Source organism: Lemur catta, chromosome 11 (genome assembly GCF_020740605.2).
Source record: "Lemur catta isolate mLemCat1 chromosome 11, mLemCat1.pri, whole genome shotgun sequence".
Taxonomy (NCBI): domain Eukaryota; kingdom Metazoa; phylum Chordata; class Mammalia; order Primates; family Lemuridae; genus Lemur; species Lemur catta.
In genome coordinates, this window is record NC_059138.1 from 74,085,027 (window position 1) to 74,103,433 (window position 18,407).

Here is an 18,407-nt window from a genome sequence, read left to right on the forward strand (position 1 = left end):
GCAAGATTATTATTACTGGTGAAAAACGCAAAAAAACCTGAAAACAACCAGAATATCCACAATCAATAGTGGAATGGTAGAACAAATCATTATGTATCCATATCTTAGAATTTAATGTTGCTATTAAAAAGAATGACTTAGATCTATCTCTATTGACCTGAAAGGATGTCAAATTAAAAAAAGAAGAATGTGTGTATGTGCATATATTATATGTATTATTAATGCATAGATAACATTTATTTCAGGCTCCCTCCCATTTTTATAAAAACAAATGCCATAACCAATCAAACCCCTATATATGTGTCTGCACATAAGGGAGAATGCAAAGAGATACTTACCATGATGTTAACATTTCTTAACTTAGGGAAGGAGGCTCGGTAGGGAGTTGGGAAGAGAAGAGGAAGCTATTAAATACGTTTGTACACAATTTTAACATTTATATTATTCAATAGTCATAGCAAAATGTGTTAATGCTACGATTTTGAAAAAGGAACGTAAAGATTTAAACAGTTCATTCTTGGAGGCTGAGGACCCTTCATAAGACAGGTAGTGTTAAAAGTCGATATTGAAGAACAGGATTACCAGAGCCAGAAGAGAGGAGACAAGAGGAGGGACACTATAAGCTGAGGACAAAACATGGTGCTGACAGACTGATACTTTCAAGAGATCTTTGGACGACAGCTGGTAGTAGACAAGGTTCAGTGGAGAGAAAGGAGGCAGGCAGGGAGATTGATCATTTCTTAGGACAATCCAAAACAGGAAGTTAGAGCCTCAAGTAAGTGCACAGTAGCAGAGTCAGCACTCAAGAGGCGATGAGGATGCAGATGTTACAGATTTTGTGCCTGATTATTTGGAATAGGGGTGAGGGAAAGAGATGGTTGGAATGTGATTAACGCCAAGCTTCCTACACTAATGAATGGGCGGGTACCATTAAATAACGTTATGAATCCAAATAAGAGGAGCCATTTTGGAGGGGGGTGGCAAATAATGGGCTGGCAATGGACGGGTTGGGCCTGTACTGAACATTCACGTACTCACAGGTAGTGGGGTAGTTAGAAATGAGGACTTGAGGAAACACAGGATAAGGGGTCAGGAAGTCCTCTCCACAAAGGTGATCGCTAAGGTCATAGAATGGAGCAAAATACTAGGGACAGAACTTAGGGAGAAGCCCATTTTTACGGCAAAGAGGCAGAAGAAGAACCAGGACAGAACAAGTTAACGGGCACGAGAGAAGAAAGGATTTCAGAACAGACAGCATTTGCTGATGAGGGGATGGGGAATTCCTTTAGGAACTTGACTACAGTATGAAACACTTGAAACTGAATTGTGATGAGTTTAGCAAGGTTTCAACCTAAGAAGAGATTATGGGACAACCTCAAAGGTCCAGCTAAGGTTGGAAAGATTGTATGTGAAAGTGGGACGAATCATGCTGTTACGTACTTTTTTGTAGCAACTCTCTGCAGCTGCTGAGTAGAAAGGCACATGTTAGGTTTACCTGAGGCTGAGGATCAGAGATAAGGAGTGGTCAAAGTCATAGGGAAAAGAGAATTAATCTAACTGGTAAATTCAAAGTTGAATCCAGCAACTAACCTGAATATGGAGGGAACTCAAGGCAGGAAGGGCGGAGACCCTCGAACTCTTAAGGCAAATGTGGTACCCAGGAGAGGACACAAGAAGAGGAAGCTCTGGAGACTCTGGTCAACAGGGAAACTTCAATTTGAGATAATGAACGTATAGGACAAAGTCCATGAAATGGATTTCTACATAGGAAAAAATACAGGAAATCCAAGTCTATTTCTAGATGGTTTCTGCATTATTGGATCTCTATTGACCTGCAATAAGTTTGAAGATTTTGAAAATTATAATGCAGCTTTGAGCTGGGCTCAAAGATGCATAAAAAGACCACTAGTCATAAATACTGAAGAGTGGACAAAAAGAAGATTTAAAAAATGGTCTGATGTGAATTCAGTTGTATAAGCAACCTGTGTAAAACACTAATTGCCCCAAGAACAAGCTGTAGACTACAGAGACTACTGAAGGCCCAGTTCCTAACAAGTGAATCATATCACCGCAGTCTGCCAAGACTCAGCTCACCTCCATGCGTTTTGTGCCAGCAATGCAACCTAATTGTGTTGGAGCAAGCCAAAATGTCACATAAGGGCTCTCCTTCCAGCTTCCTAGTGTCCCTTGAGAGTATATGGTCTTTGCAGAACACAATGAGCAGGCCGAATAAGGTTAGAGATGTTACAAGGAAAATCTGGCAGGCGGCCATCTCAGGTTTATTTCAACTGATGTCCATAAAAACATAGGCTAAGAATATGGTAGCATGACATCTGGTGTTTGAGACCTAACAGCATGCAACATGTTTATGGCATGCATTAGGCCACAAACTTCAATCTGGGGCTGGGGCACACAGCAGAACTTCAGATCTGGTAGACAAAGGAGGAAAATAGGAAAGCATGTCTTGTACTGTAATAAATATGCCTGCTCTCAGAAGACCATAAACAGGTGGTCTCATGAAAAAAAAAAATCACCACTTTTAGATTTAAAAAAATCAAATGCTTCAGGCTTGTTTGTATTAAAAAAAAAAAATAGGCCAGTGCACACTTGGCTAATTACAGCATTTTTTATGAGGCTATGACTGACTATAATCTGGCAAAAACGAGTCCAACTGAAATAGCAAGAGTGAGGGTTTGGGAGGATTAGGTGAGGTTTTGGAGTGGGAAGAAAGAGGAAGAAAGCTTTCATTAAGCAGTTCAAATTCTGGTAGAAGGACAAAAAAAAAAGCATCCAGACTGATTTTATTTTCATTCAAAACAACCTCTTATTTTGTACATTTTTACTTTAAGTCCTTGGACATGTTTATAATGGCTACTTTTATGTCTTTGTCTCCTAAATCTAATACCTGGGCCATCTCAGGGAAAGTCTCTATTGATTCCTTTGTCTTCCTTATCTAAGGGAAGACTTTCCTGCTTCTTTCATGTCTAGTAATTTTTTCTTGTGTATCAGACATTGTGATATCTGACCCATTCCCAGGAAGACTACTGAATTTTGTTCTAGCAGGCAGTTCAATTTCAGGGTGATCATATTGAACTTGCATAGGCCTAGATTTTATTGGCGCCAATCTCTGGAAAGCCCAAAATGTTTCCCAAGACTCTCTAACTTGTTAAGACTCACCTCCAAACTCTGTCTCCTCTGAGGATCTTGTGGGGAGGTTTTGTTTCAGGTCTTGCTGTAGTGGCTCTCACACAAGCCATACGCTACAGCAAAGTCCTTATTTCTAATTTGAAGTCTCTCTGCTATCTCAGTTGGATAACAAAGGTGTTAATAAGTTGTGTCTATGCTGGCTGGGAGAGAATGCAACAGGGTCTGTCTGTTCCATTCTCATCCTTGTCGCAAAGACTCAGTCTTACCCTAAACATGTGTAGCCCACCCTCAGCCATGGACTCCTGGAGGACTCTCCTACAGACATGTGGAAAGTCTGCATAGCTCCCTCATCTCCAGGTGCGTCCCCCTCCCGTCCACATACATATACCCACACAGATTCCCCAACTTAGTTGTCCCAGCTCTGACCTCTGCCTCTTCAGCTCAGTGGGCGTGCTGTGCTCTGCCTGGGCTCCAGCTCACTCCGTTGCAGTCAGAACACTGCTGTCAGACAGTGAGAGCCAGCTGACCGTGAGGTTTACCTCCCAAGCTTCCTTCCTCCCGGGGATCGCAGTTTTGCACTGCCTATTGTCTAGAGCCTGAAAACCGTTATCTTCTAAATATGTCCAGTTGTTTATGGAAGGAGAACTAGTGATGGCCTTGATTTTTACACTGCATGCAACACAGATGCTGAATAAAAGCTGTACAACATTTCACGTTCATCATACAGCTCTCTCAATGCACGTGGGCAGTAGAGCCTCCTGGTTTCACACAAAAGTGCCCCTACAAGCTCTCAGAATTAGCCCTTCACTCACTCACTCACTCATTCCCTCATAAACAAATTCATTCATTCAATAAATATATGTTGAGTGTCTACTATGTGTTAGACACCAATCTGGGAACAGAGACAGGACTCAAACCTAAACAGTCTGATTCCTGCTTAACCACTACATTATGCTATAATATTTTTCAAAGAAAAAGAGACGAGAAATACATTGGACACGTGGTTAAAAAAAAAAAGTGATAGTTTCTAAGCAAAAAAATAAAAGCTTTATTTTTAATAGAAGCCAGCTTGGCGTCTGAGCTCGTTATGAAAAGTAGATGGATCACCATTAGAAGAGAGACAAGAGTTGATTGAGTTACCTATTAGTGCAAAATTTTGTCCTTCTTTTCCCCAACTGATCATGAGAAAAATGAGGGTTCTCTGTTTTGAATCAGAAAAATAAAAAGCGATTCTGAAGAAAAGGCTTCAAGGTCCCTTGGGGAAGTTGAGGAGGTAGATGGAAGTGACACTGTTCCAGCAACCCCCAACACTAGCATTCAGAACCCTACTCCCATCAGACGCTTCAAGAAAAAGTCCTCTGAGATCAGGTAGATATAAGAACTATATACTCCTCCTGGAAACTTAAAATGCACATCAGCAGGCTATGCATGGTGGCCCACGCCTGTAATCCTAGCACTCTGGGAGGGTGAGGCAGGAGGATTGCTTGAGCTCAGGAGTTTGAGACCAACCTGATCAAGAGCAAGACTTTGTCTCTATTAAAAATAGAAAAATTAGCTGGGCTTCACGGCACGTGCCTGTAGTCCCAGCTACTCGGGAGGCTGAGGCAGGAGGATCACTTGAGCCCAGGAGTTTGAGGCTGCAGTGAGTTACGATGATGCCACTGCACTTTACCCAGGGTGAAAGAGTGAGACTCTGTCTCAAAAAAAAAAAAAAGAAGCATATCAGCAAAGCAGAGGATCTGATCAATTCTGTAGTAAAGAAACCCATTTTATTTAACTCAGTATTTCCACACTTAATGACTTCAGTACCCTATCGTGAATAGTGTGTGTGTGTGTGTGTGTGTGTGTGTGAGTGAGAAAGAGAGAGAGAGAGAGAGAGAGAGAGAAGGAGGAATAGAGGGAGGGAGACTAGTGAATATGCCTTGGAATTACTGTGCTGTGAAACACATTTTAGAATTTATTGTTTAACAGAAAATATGATACTAAATAAAAACCATTTTTAGACAAGGCCAATCCTACAACGACTGCACCAAGCAGTACAGGGTGTCCTACAAAGAGAATTAGAGTAGAGCTGTAGCTTAGTTAAAAGAAAATAATACATTTTTGCCAGGCATGGTGGCTTATGCCTGCAATTCCAGCTATTTGGGAGGCTAAGGCGGGAGGATTGCTTGAGGCCAGGAGTTTGAGACTAGTCTGGGTGATATAGCAAGACCCACCCCCACAAGGGGAAAAAAAAAAGAAAAAAAAAAATCACACTTTTATTAAGTAGTACATGAAATGGATCAATGTACCAAATTGTATCTAGCCATGATAATTCTTTACATCTTGTACCAAATGCTATTTAATATATATAAACTTTAAAGTTAATTTGGAAACTCCAATTTGTATTATTTTAATAAAAACATTTTGCAGAGAATATAGTATAATTAACAGCCTTGGTCATGCTCATTATCATGTTTTCAAGTTAAGTCAGTTACCAATTTCTGGGGAGTCACAAGGTATTTACAAGCTACCTTGTTAACTCAAGACACCCACCTGAACTGCTTAGACAACAAGCTGAAGGACACACCCAGAGGCAGCCCAGTGCTTTCAGCAACATTTTATGGAGACTCACCTGACTTGACCCAGAAGCTCACCCATCCCCTGCCTCACTGGTGAGTCACATTGGAGGATAATGTCCTGTGTGCTCTGTACTCTGTTCTTCTTTCCTATTGACTGGAGACGCTAAGGCTTCCTTCTCCACCATGGCGGAGGCCTGCTATGCTAGGATTTGCCTTACACATTCAACCCAATCCCGTGGTAGCAATATATCATACAGGAATTACTGGTCACCTCTTTCCAAGTGTTTTTACCTTCTGCTGTCTCCTACTGTTTCATCTTGTTAGGTTGCTAACCTCGAATTATCTAGGGCATGGCAATTATTCTGTATTATTTTATGTCTATGTCCCCAGCTGTCCTGTCTTGTTTTTCCAATGTTAGTGTTCCAAGCCCTTCTCTTACTTCTCTAAATTCTCTGATACTAACTCTTAACTCTCTGATATCCCAACAAATCGGGCCACACAATGGTTAGATTCTGAAGCCTAACTGTGTAGGCTTGCTGTCTACTGCCATATGCCTTTTTCACTCTCATTTTCTCACAAATATACAGTGGGGTTTTCCAGAGGCTATACTGGACATAGCATTGCAGCACATTGAATGCAGAATCCAAATACAGCTAAATTCCATTAAGCCATTCAGTAAAAAGACCTGCTTTTATGGAAATCAAGGGTTTTTTTCTATCTGTAAATATCTATTATGTTCAACACATTATGTTCAAGACTATAGAGCAATTTAAAATAGGTATCTATAAAGGCAACACTTTCTATTTAACTATTTTCTCCTTTTTATATACTCTAAAAAGCTAGCTCCATTGTAAGGACCCTGACCCTCTGTTGATTGGTTAGTCAATGTTACTGCCAAAGAAAGTTTCATTTCAATGTCCATCAAGGTTGCATAAACAGATACATGAGCAGAAAAATAGTCATTCTTTTCCTGTCTTCACTGCTCAGCAGAATTACAGTTTATTTCCCTCTGAGATTTAGGGAAAAAAATCTTTATTTGTTCAATTTTATTTTTTTTAAATAGTACCCTTTTCTGCTGTATTCAGAATATTGCTGTCAAGTTTATTTTCTTTCACATTACCTAACCCTTTTTACTATCTTCTTGTATCCATACTGGCTTCTGAACTTTGATACTGTATGTTTCCCTTCTCTTATCAAAGGTCCTTAAGGCTCTTTTTTAGCATATCTTTCCACTACAGCCAGGCTTGTAAGTTGTCTGTTTCTTGGTCCTTTTTTCATTTACTAGGTTTTTTTAGCACCTACAAACAAATATTAGGAGTGTCTACTGTGTGTTAAGTACCATCCTATGAATGTGGCGCTAGGATCCCTCCATGAGTAGAGGTGTTAGTAACCTGGGCAACCTTTCATACACAGTCCTTCTCTTCACTTAAAGATCATGAATAAACTTATTGATCCAGTACATACATCTACTTCTCTGCCAGCAAGAATTTAATCTCTCAAATGCCCTATTTTCTCAGGGTTCTATATATAATGAGATATCCAGTTCAAGACCCATCTTTTCCAGATCTAACTTTCAGTTCATAGCAAGTACAGGAGACAGAGGATCCCACCAAATGACATCTTGAGGAGACAACCAAGAGGAAATCCAGAAGGTGGGAACATTCTTTGGGACAACTGTGCCATCCCTTCAACAAGTTATTGCCAATAAAAGGGACTATATGCCAGATTAAAAGAGACTTGAGAGACAAAACATCCAGGTGCCTTGTGATATTCTCAACTAGACACTGGAATAGACAAACCACCTAGAAAGGACCTGTTTGATCCACCTGGGGAAATATGAATATGACCTGTGTATCAGATAAGAATCAAATGTGCTGACATGGAAAAAGTCGAGATGAATGACTAAAAAGAAAAGATGGTAAGACAGTATGTATGGCTCTTTGTTAAAATTATATATGTATGCATTTTTAGAAAATAATCTGAAAATTATGGGTTAAAGTCTTAGTAGTAGTGATATCTGGGTGGTAGGAATGTGATGCTTTAAATTTTTTTACATTTTTGTCTCACTGTATTTTCTAATTTTCTACAATGCTTACATACAGCTGTAATAATAAAAGGTTATTCTAAAAATGACTCACTTTATCCCAGATGACTTATCCAAGAAATTTCACACCCACTGATCATGCCCTTACTCTGCAGAATTCCAGCACATCCTACTGCACAGTCTATGCTAAACTATCATACTTGAATCAACTTCTCTGGTGGTTTTCTGTGTGTGGCTCTTGTCCCTATTCTGACTTCTTTTATAGTCCCAAATCATGCCTGGCAGAATATTGATTACTTGAGTGAGTACAACACCTATATAATGAGTAGATATCTGCTGCCCAACATGGCTTACAATATACATACAAAGAATGAAGATGAAAATTTCATAGACCCTTATTAGAATAAGGGTATCATACAAATTCGTATATACATGGGTGACATATTTTACCCAAAACACAATAGCCACACCATTGAAAGTTCTATTCAATACCACAATGAATCAATATGCCTAATTATCCTATTCTCCAACATTAGTAGGTTAATATATATTAACTCATATAACTCTAATGTATAATTAAAGATTTTCAAAACCCTTGCTAATATGGGTTCTGTGAGAAACCCAGAAAAGCATATACATCTTTATTTGTATCTGATGTGGTTTCAAAGGTGTTCTACTTAACATACGTCAAAAAATTATGGATAAGGAAAAACTGTAGATATTCTACCTCACTTCTTAGGAAGGCTGATAAGTAGAAAATCCAAGGAGACATGCAAACAGATGTTTATTTTAGTGGATCCTTTTTTAAACATGCTTCATAATAGAATTCGAAACTGAACACAGACGACTCTAACTCACAGCACTATCTGTGCAAGAATTAAATAAGTTTTCTAAAAAGGCACTAAAATTAAACAATACAGATAATTCATTCCCAGCTTTCCACTTCTGATTCTGAACCTCAACTCTGTTACCAAGACTGGAAACACTCTTCACCTTATATAAAAGGGACTGTCAATAGAAATTCAGTCCCTGAATTATGAGCAGAGAGTTTCTCTTTCTCATTAAAAACTAGTTTTGCTTTTACTTTGTCTTTTTCACTTTGGAAGTATATGTTTTCTTAACCTAAGCTGATTTCAGGTTCTCTCCAAATATTACTGTCTCCTTAATTATTTGAGTTGGCTGAAACACTAAGTCCTCTTTTAGACCTGATATATCAAGTTTGAAACAGTTCTGTAAAGCTGGGCTCACATGTTCAGTTTAAGTAAAAACTCATGTTATTTCACATAGACGGGGTCAGTTGCTGAGAATGTTTTTACTAAAAGATGAGCTGCTACTAAATAACTTTCTGATATTATTTCAGTTTGTTATTCTGCTATATTCTGATATTCCAACAATGTTTTAAATTCATAAAGTACCTCTTCACCCCAGGATTTAAAGGACTCACTCAAACGTAAATCCATTAATTTCCCGAACCTCCCCATGAATTTAAAAGAGCATATTCTAACTCTGCATACAAAATACTTCCAGAATGAGCTTATAAATCAGTCATGTTTGCAGCCATATTCACAGAACTACGATTCTACATCTCCCCAACAAAGAAACCAGAAAATTCGACATAGAGGTTGCTTTTAAATAATCTCAAGCAAACATTTTAAGACTGAAAACATTATTTTTTTCTACTCTGTTAAAAAAGATACATTTTAAAAAGTAAGTAAGTAGCAGATAGGAGGTTGCTATAAATTCTGAAAATGGCTTACCTATTAATGTAACTCAGGGCAACATAGGTTGGCTGCTGTAATTCTTGTTTTTCTAAAACACGTGGATCTGTATCTGCAATAAAAACACAATTATGATTTTTCAGGTTTTGCATCAGAATATATGAGGCTACCTAACAGAAAGTAACAGAGGCTAAGCAGAGAAAAAGATTAATTTAGTACACTTCTTTTTAAAGAAAACTCAGTCAGCAAAGCACAATCATTTGTTCATTCATTCATAAATAACAAGATATTGCATTACTTTTCAAGGGAATTCCAAACATCAACAGTGATAAAATGTCCATCTGTCACACAAACTCTTGCACAATCCCCCTCATAAATATTGGTTTTCACTGCTTACAGTTACAATGTTGGCATGGTTTTCGGTGGTTAATCGGCCTAAGAAAGAAAGTCTCTGTTAATTATGTTCACTTCAATGCTGGAACAAATTAGTTTCCATTGGAAAGCTCCATCAATTTGAAAATCTACTGAGTATTGTTCTTATTCACTGAACACTTTCCTGCATTTGGATTCATATTCTGGAGGGCAGCTCTTCTCCTTTTTAAATGTATAATGAGTTTATTATAACTTTTGTAGACTCCCAATCAGAAATTCTCATACTGGTTCAGCGTCAACAAACACCACATTCATTCACCAGAGGGGTTTTCCCCTCGAAGAGACAGAATTCAACACCATAGCAACGCTCTGTAATGCTGCTTCTCACATAGAGAAATGATTGCATAAACATATGCAAAAACACTATGTATATAGTAAGAACATAAAGGGAGGAAAGTAAGCATACATTTTTATTTTCCTCGAAAAAGGTTCACACACCTCACACTGATTCCTTTTCATTATAACCTCGTGTAAAACTATCTCATTATTAGAAATTGTCCAGCTGCACTTGGCAGGCACACCTCCTTTGATGTAATGACAGATGTTGTTTCCAGCACCTTTGCACAGGAAGTGTTTACTGCACATGGTAGAGGTAAGATACATGCACTAACTCCAAAGTGTATTAACAGTTGATGGGGCTGGGGGAGCAGGCACAGTGGCAGAGAACACGGGTGGCAAAAATGATAGTGTAAAAATCAATTGGCAACACTTTCAACTCCCAGACTAAAACAGGACAGCAGTGCCAGTTTTATTCCTAGTGTTAAAAGTTAAGAATCTCATGTTCTCTTTATCATTTTTCCAATGCCAAGAAGTTCAGGGACACACTATTCAGAAATCCTGCTTCCTGGGTCTTTGCCACGGCAGGTCCTTGAAAGCCAAATTCTGAAACAAGAGACAAAGATTCTCTAAATGGCTCCATCGAGTCGGGTCATGAGGTTTTGGCAGTGCAGATGAGAACAGAGCAGTGACTTGGCGTTTCCTCCCACTCCTACAATGATTATATTCGCAATTGAGGCTCTTCCTCAAACACTGGCCTATACGTACAATGAGTGGTTCTCTAAATACAAGGAAATTACTCTTCAAGGGGAAACTCAGTTTTCAAACACAACCTGACGCTCATCTAAGTTTGCTGTAATCCCAATGCATATCCATGTTTCTGAGAGGAAGGTACTTGCTGGAGAGGAGTTGGTGGAACAATGCTCAGCAAGGAAAGGTGTTTGTCCACAGACACAGGCAAATCGAAATGCAGGGCAGTCCCCGTGTGCAAACGGTGACTGACTTACCAATCCTGCAAGGGCTTTCTAGGTGTTTAACGAGGTAAGAAACAAGAGATTGGAGATAAAAACCATGAAACTGAGAAGAAGAAAGGAGGAAGATAAGAAAAATAAAGTAATGATTACAAATGTCTTGGAGGAAAATTTCTCAAGTGCTCACAAAATGGTTTCACCTCAAGTTTAGATACTGACGATGGGTGGGCTTCACACTGAGATAGGGGCCCGAACTTGAGTTACTAAACATCATTACTTCTGCAACAAGGATTCCACTTTCAAACAAAAACAAGACCAAACCATTCCTTTGAAGAGCCATCCAACGCATCATAACAGAAGGTACATTCTTTTGAAAGAAAAGAACACCATTCTGAGTCTAAAATTTGTATACAAAGGGGAAAAAAGAGACCAATAAACATTTTTGTATCTTTTGCTTTTGTCTTCATTCCTGTAACTGACCCCCAACCTAACAGTATTCCCACAAACCATAATTATATAATTTCTAAAAAATATTTTAAGTAGTACTTCTTCTACAAGCTACCTTTTTTTCTCTTTTATTAGGATGTATATATAGATGTACATAAATACATTTATATTATTCTTTTCTTCTTCAAGCTCTGGTATCTCTTTGGGGAAGAGAAAGGAAGTAACTTATATGAAATTCTACAGTTCTCTGATGCTCAAATAAATGTTTTTGGCCCCTGACAATCACACAAACTGCATGTTGTACTCTTGATTCAAAAAGAATCGAGAATGTTCAGCACTCTACTATTTGCAAAGCAAGGTTTTGGAATTTTGTTTCTTACTTTAACACCTTCCATAACCTACGCTAGACTTATGCTCACATGTCCTCAAATTATAAGTGGGAAACAGACTTCTGGAAGCTTCCAGATGCCACCCTTTCCATGACAAAAAGACTGGAAGCCCCTTGGGTAGGATTCTTTTTTCTAGAATGCAGACTCTGGTAACCAACAAGACAGTGGAACTTCCAGACAGATAAAAAAAAAAAAGGTTTTAGGTCTGGTGTTCAAGATTAAATATTTCCTAAGACAATCTCAAGAACATCCATTAAAGCTTTGAATTCTTAAAATGAAATTGGGCACATGGTGCTCACAAATCAGGAGAGGCTGCACGAATGCGGCTGGAGGATCAGCATCAGCTGCTGGGCACAAGAGAACATCGCTTCCGTCACTCGCTTCCTGGCTGGCTGGTGTGTGGTGATCATGACTCACCATTTTATGGATTTAATTACGCTCTTGAGCACTTCACATTCAATAAAAGTATAATAGCTGCCTTCACTACATCTTCCTCTCTGACAGAAATTTAACTGTCTGGTGCCAAAGACTCTACAGGAAAAGATTAGAGAGACAAGAGGATTTTTGCAGCAGGGCGTTTTCCCCAGGTACTGCACAATGAGGTACTTCTCACGAGGATGAAGACAGAAGGAACATTATCAGGATGAACTGCAGAGAGTGACACTGTCCGTTGTTACGCTGAGCTGTTACCGTGTGAGCCACATCATTCCTTACACCATAAACCACACCTTTCAGACAGTTTTTGTATATGACCAGTTGCTACAATAAGGAATATAATATAAAATGAAATGACCGTAGCATACAAGCTCCCGGATATGTCTCTGGCTTGTTTGTTTATGGTGCCAATAAAAATGTGGAACTGGAACATTGGCTACAATTGCCCAGAGATGTAATCTACCTCCACAAATGGTCTGTGGAACAGAAACATGGGAATTTTTCATAGCCACATAACGCTCCTTCAGCTGGCGATTTGGCAAGACAGTAAGCATTTCTGTAACATGGCTGTCACATAACAACACTCCACCGCTTTTCTATCGCTAAGAAGCAACAGGAAGATAAACCCAAACTTTTTCAGGGGGCAAGGTCGAGCCGAACACAGCACAGAGATCACAACACTGTTTTCTGCCGCAGACCACCCCTTGCACACGCACGGGTTTCAAGTTGACTGAAGGCTGAAAAAGAATTCAAATATTAAAATGTATTTTAAAATACTCAAGCAATAAAAACCTATCAACTAACTTGAAAGTTTCTAAAACATGGTATCCTCTAAAGTAGACGGCAACATGTCTATCGTTACTATCTCAGGGTAGTATTTTGAATCCGTAGCTCTGTAACAAGGACTTGGTTACATGATGCCAGACGCAAGGACAAAGTGGAAGCTTTCCGTAGCTCATGTGGTTCTAGTGACTCATAGTGCTCAAATTGCAAAGGGCTCGAGGTCACAGCACTAAGCTCCCATTGCTTCTCAGGTGGCAAGCAACACAGCAAGGCAGATGGGAGAAAGAAGGAAAGGAGAGCATTCAGACTCTTCTCAAAAGGAACTGGAATTGCGACGTGACCAAGGAAAGGCAAACACCATAGGCCACCTCATGCAATCCGCAGGGCCTCATTCACTGGCTTTGCTGTCCCCAGCACTGAAAACCAATGGCAACCAAGTGTCTGGATTCCGATAAATAGTCTTTGGTAGTGCTATCTTCAAGCCTAAACAAAAACTTTATCAGGGTAATTTGCTGGGTCAACTGAGGCTAATTATTGAGCTCCTGGGCTTTGGCTATGCTTTAGCTAAATTGCTGGGATTTTATGTACCTGGAACTACTTATAATTTAAGAAAGTCAGAAACCAGTCACATTCCCGTCTCAACAAAACTAACAGGTCTCTATGGGTCATGAGCTATTTGCAGGCTGGGAGGCAACAGTGAGGGGAAGACATGATATCACGCCCCTTGCTGACTTCAAACTCTGTATCCTCCAAACATCAGATTCTTTCCTAAGTGATCACGGCCACCGTGGGAGGCCTGAGACCATGGGAAGACAGGGGGATCTGCAGCACTGAAGACCCTAGAAACGCAAACGCCCACCCAGCCAGACGTGGGATTTTGAAGATCTGGGCTGGATATACCACTTTTCTTTGGAATCGCTCAGTACTAATGAATGGGTGCAGTCTCTTCTCACTCTTCCCCCAGCTGTTGAACTTGTAAAGCCACAGAGTTTTAGAGTTTGTTCTAAGCCTTCCACAACATTCTGGGCAGAGTTTGCCACATCCTCCTCCTCCTCGCTCTGCACTACTTCCTTCCTAGCATTATCACCACTCTTGTGCCACTGGACAGACGCTACCTGGATATACCCTTTCCCCCTTCCACGCTTTTCAGAGGCGAAATACTTGTCTCAACTTCTTTCCTCTTCCCAGCACTCAGCTCAGTGCCTGGCATGCAGGAGATGCAAAGTAATTATCGAATGGATACACTGATCAATTAATTTTATGAAAAAATTGAAGATTTGGGGTAAAAGGTGGTAGATTAATTAAGGGGATTTGTTTCCCTCATCAAGGCCCCACTAAAGTGGAAATAAAGGAATAAAAGACTCACCAAGGATAGAAGAAAGGAAGAGGAGACATCAGCAGACAAGTTATTTCAGCTTCTGTTTTGAAAGACGGAAAACCCACATAGGAGTAGAAAGAGACCTAGAGAATAGATGAAGCTACAACCTGAAGTGCCTGCAGTGGATGAGGCCCAGGGCCAGGAGCTGAATGCCCTGGAGAGCTCTGAAAGGCCTTGGACCTGGAGGTGTCCATAGGAGGATTGTTTCAAAGGCTGATTATCCAGGGACACTGAAGCGGGCACCAAGCATGGTGGAGGAACAAAGAGGAGGGGAGAGTACAGGGCTGAAAACAGAGCGGTTAAAATGGAAATATGCTGTCTCCACTGCTCCCAAGAACACTGGCAGCCAGTCAGGAGGATTCTTCTCTGATTCAGTTAAGCGGGCGCAGAGAAGAGCCTGCCAGATGCCAACACCTGGTGATTCTCTCATTAAATGGTCTCCTTACAGTTAAGTGCATGGTCCACAAGCTCCAACCATGCCTCCATCTAGAGCCTCCTAGCAGCCTTTTATTGCCTTGGTTTTAAATATGAGCCTAAGAACAGTCAAGGAATGATCACTAGACACTGGAGGAAAAATCTTGAACCTGAATGAGAGATACCAAAACAAACAAATGGGGAGGGCAGGAAAGAGGGAGGGAAGGAGGAAGGAACAAGGCAGGCAGACATAAGCAAAGGAACAAACAAATCAGGGTGTGGGAGGTTAAGTGACACATCTACTTACACAAACCCAGTACTTGCAGGGCTGGGACCAGAAGCACTATGTCCTGAGTCCTACTGGGCCAGCACTCTGACCACTAAAAAGGCTGTTTCTTCTCTGGAGACAATTCAGTACCATCCAGTTCTATCACTGGACTCCATATAAACAATCTTCACAGCTTTCTTAAGCATAGTTCTATTGTGACTTTCACTCCACTTGTAAGACTGAATTTGTTGAGCCAACAATTTACAAAGACCAACTTTTAATTCATGGCTAGTTTACTTCAGCTGCTGAAATAAATACGGCTTGTTGGCAATGGCCCTTTCAAAAAAAAAAAAAAAAATCCTACAATTGCACGTAACCAGTCTTTGAATGGATCAACTTTTCCTTAGTTTACAGACACGTCATTTGAAACTTTTCCCAAGCCATAATTTCCATTACAGGGAAGTCAGTGCAAATTTCAGTGAGATTCTTGCTTTCCCAAATTCAATGTGAAATCCAGATGCAGTTAAGTGCTGCCGTAAACTTTATGAGTTAAATATCTAAAAGTCGGGGACACTGTGCGGCACAATAACACCATCTATTAAAACAAGAATTCATGTTCACATTTGTAGCCCGAGTTGTCTTGCCACAAGTGAATGAATAAACATTATTCAACCAAGAACTGTTTGGACAACGCTCCAGGAGGCTGATTTATAAACAAACAGAATGTTTCAGTCTTCCCTATTTCTGGCAGGCCAGTGGGTTAAAGTTATCAGAAATAGATAGTTTCTAAGTAGGATATTTTCTACCTCTTTACCAACCCATCAAACTCCTAGGACTGGTTGAATTTTTCCCTCAGTATAAGATGTGTAGCTCCATATCTATGAAAATGACACTGTCAGTACATACTCTTCACTGGTGATGGGGTGTGATTTATCCACCAAAGCTCTCACCACTCTCTCTTACACCTTGACAAGAGAACTTGTTGGAGACCATCATGGCTGCCAGGCAAGTCTGTGAAGTATCCAACCTACACATCTGTATATAGCAGCTCCGAAGACTTGGGGTGCTGAGACTAAACAATAAAATTCTTTCAAACTGGAGTAAGACCAAAACTTGGTCCCATTTAATCCTACAATCATGTGTGCACACACACACAAATATACACGCCTGCTTTCCACAGAAATGTAACTGATGATGGATTGAAGCAGCATACAATACAAAAGACCATAAAGAAGCTTCTATGTCACCTCTGCCCATGAAAACGGTCTATAAGGAGGTATCTGGAAGAGAAGATAGCTGCTGGTGGGTGAGGCTAAATGACAAAAGAAAAGGCAGGAAAATGAGTCTCGCAAATTCCTCTCTCAGGGCTGGAAGGGAAATATCTGTTTATGGAAAGGAGACCTTCCCCTTCTTCTGCCCAATACTGTTTGCCCAAGGAAATCCTCATCTTCCAAGGCTCTGGCCCATATATCACCTCTACCATGCACTGTACTATACATATTTACAAATCTGTCTTATCATCCCACTAAAATGCAAGCTCCTAAAGGGTCCAGGTCTTAGAAGCCATAAATCCTAAGCCCAGTGCTCTGTAAATAATCAGTGCCCACTATGATATACACTGAATAAACAAATGAATGCTCTGGACATGCAGTAACACAATGGACACAAAAGTAAGCATCCCACTGAAACAGTTCTGACTAGGAGAGTCAGACAGACAGGAGACGAAAACAGAATCATGCATAAATGACTGTATCAGGATATATAGATATCTACATAAAAAATTCATACCACCAAGCACAGATGTGCTGAAGGCTATAAAATGATGCAAAATTCAGAATAACAAGGGAAGGAGGGCAGATAGGGCTACTCTGAGAAGGCTTTATTGATGACTGGGAACTGAGCCAGGTTTTGGTGGGAGTGAGCACAGGGAGTCATTCACAGGCAAGGGCAGGAAACCTAAAAATGGCATTAAGTTTGAGGCAGAAAGCACAGGGGAGAAGTCTGTGGGTACCATGAAAAAGCAGTAGGGTTGAAGAGCCAACATCCATCAGTTACAGAGATACTTTAGAAGAGTGGTTCTGAAGCTCGGTGCAGTGGCTCACGCCTCTAATCCTAGAATTTTGGGAGGCTGAGGCATGAGGATTGCTTGAGGTCAAGAATTCAAGACCAGCCTGAGCAAGAGTGAAACCCTGTCTCTACAAAAAAATAGAAAAATTATCTGGGTGTGGTGAAGTGCACCTATAGTCCCAGCTACTCCAGAGGCTGAGGCAGGAGGATCACTTGCACCTAGGAGTTTGGGGTGATAGAGAGCTATGATTGTACTACTGCACTCCAGCCCCAGTGACAGAGCAAGACCCTGTCTCAAAAAAAAAAAAAAAAAAAAAGTAAATAAATAAAAGAAGAGAGGTTCTGAGTCGTGGGCAATTTTGCTCATGCTCTCCTCCCCCCACCCCCTTGGACACCTGGCAATGTCTGGAGAAACTGGGGTGTGTGTGTGTGTGTCTGTGTGTGCAAGTGGTTTCTAGGGGGTAGAGGCCAGGGATGCTGCTAAACATCCGCCAACACACAGATAGCATAGCCCTTACAACAAAGAATTCTCTGGCCTAAAATGTCAATAATGCCAAGGTTGAGAAACCCTGCCTTAGAGCTACATCAGTATCATGAGGAATGGTGCTATCACTCCTAAACTGCTTCTAGGTGATCATTCCTGCTATTTTCTGTGGTCTAAATCAAGAGGACAGAAGGCTGGTCAGGAGGCAACAAAAGAAGAATGGTGCGGAGGTTGTTTGGAGCTGGACGAGAGCTCTGGCTTTCTTAAGGGAGCCAAAGAAATGGAATTCATTTCAAAAAAGACATACTGAATTCCTGCTATGTGCGATTTGGTCAGGGGAAATTCTGAGCCAGTAGGTTCACAACTGAGCAAGAAAGATGAACACAATTTATAGTTAACAATAATCCAAGACAGACTATGATGTGTGTCGCTATAGAGGCATGTACTAACTTCTCTAGAAACAAAATGTGATTCTCTGTGGAAATCAGGAAAACTTCTTGAAAGAAAAATTTACGTGACCCTTGAACAAAATCTGCAGTCAGAAAAGATGAGGAAAATGGTGAATCTGCATAGAAAATAGTTTGAGAGCAGGT

At 40.4% G+C, this 18,407-nt stretch overlaps 1 protein-coding gene across 2 annotated transcripts in view; it reads right to left on the reverse strand.

The window, feature by feature from the left end:
- JAZF1 (JAZF zinc finger 1) overlaps positions 1-18,407 on the reverse strand; it is a 383,233-nt gene that overhangs the window by 185,102 nt on the left and 179,724 nt on the right. For both annotated transcript variants that reach the window (XM_045564807.1, XM_045564806.1), the window contains exon 2: positions 9,510-9,582. In XM_045564807.1, coding sequence (XP_045420763.1) covers positions 9,510-9,582 — 73 coding nt within the window. The remainder of the gene's footprint in view (positions 1-9,509; positions 9,583-18,407) is intronic.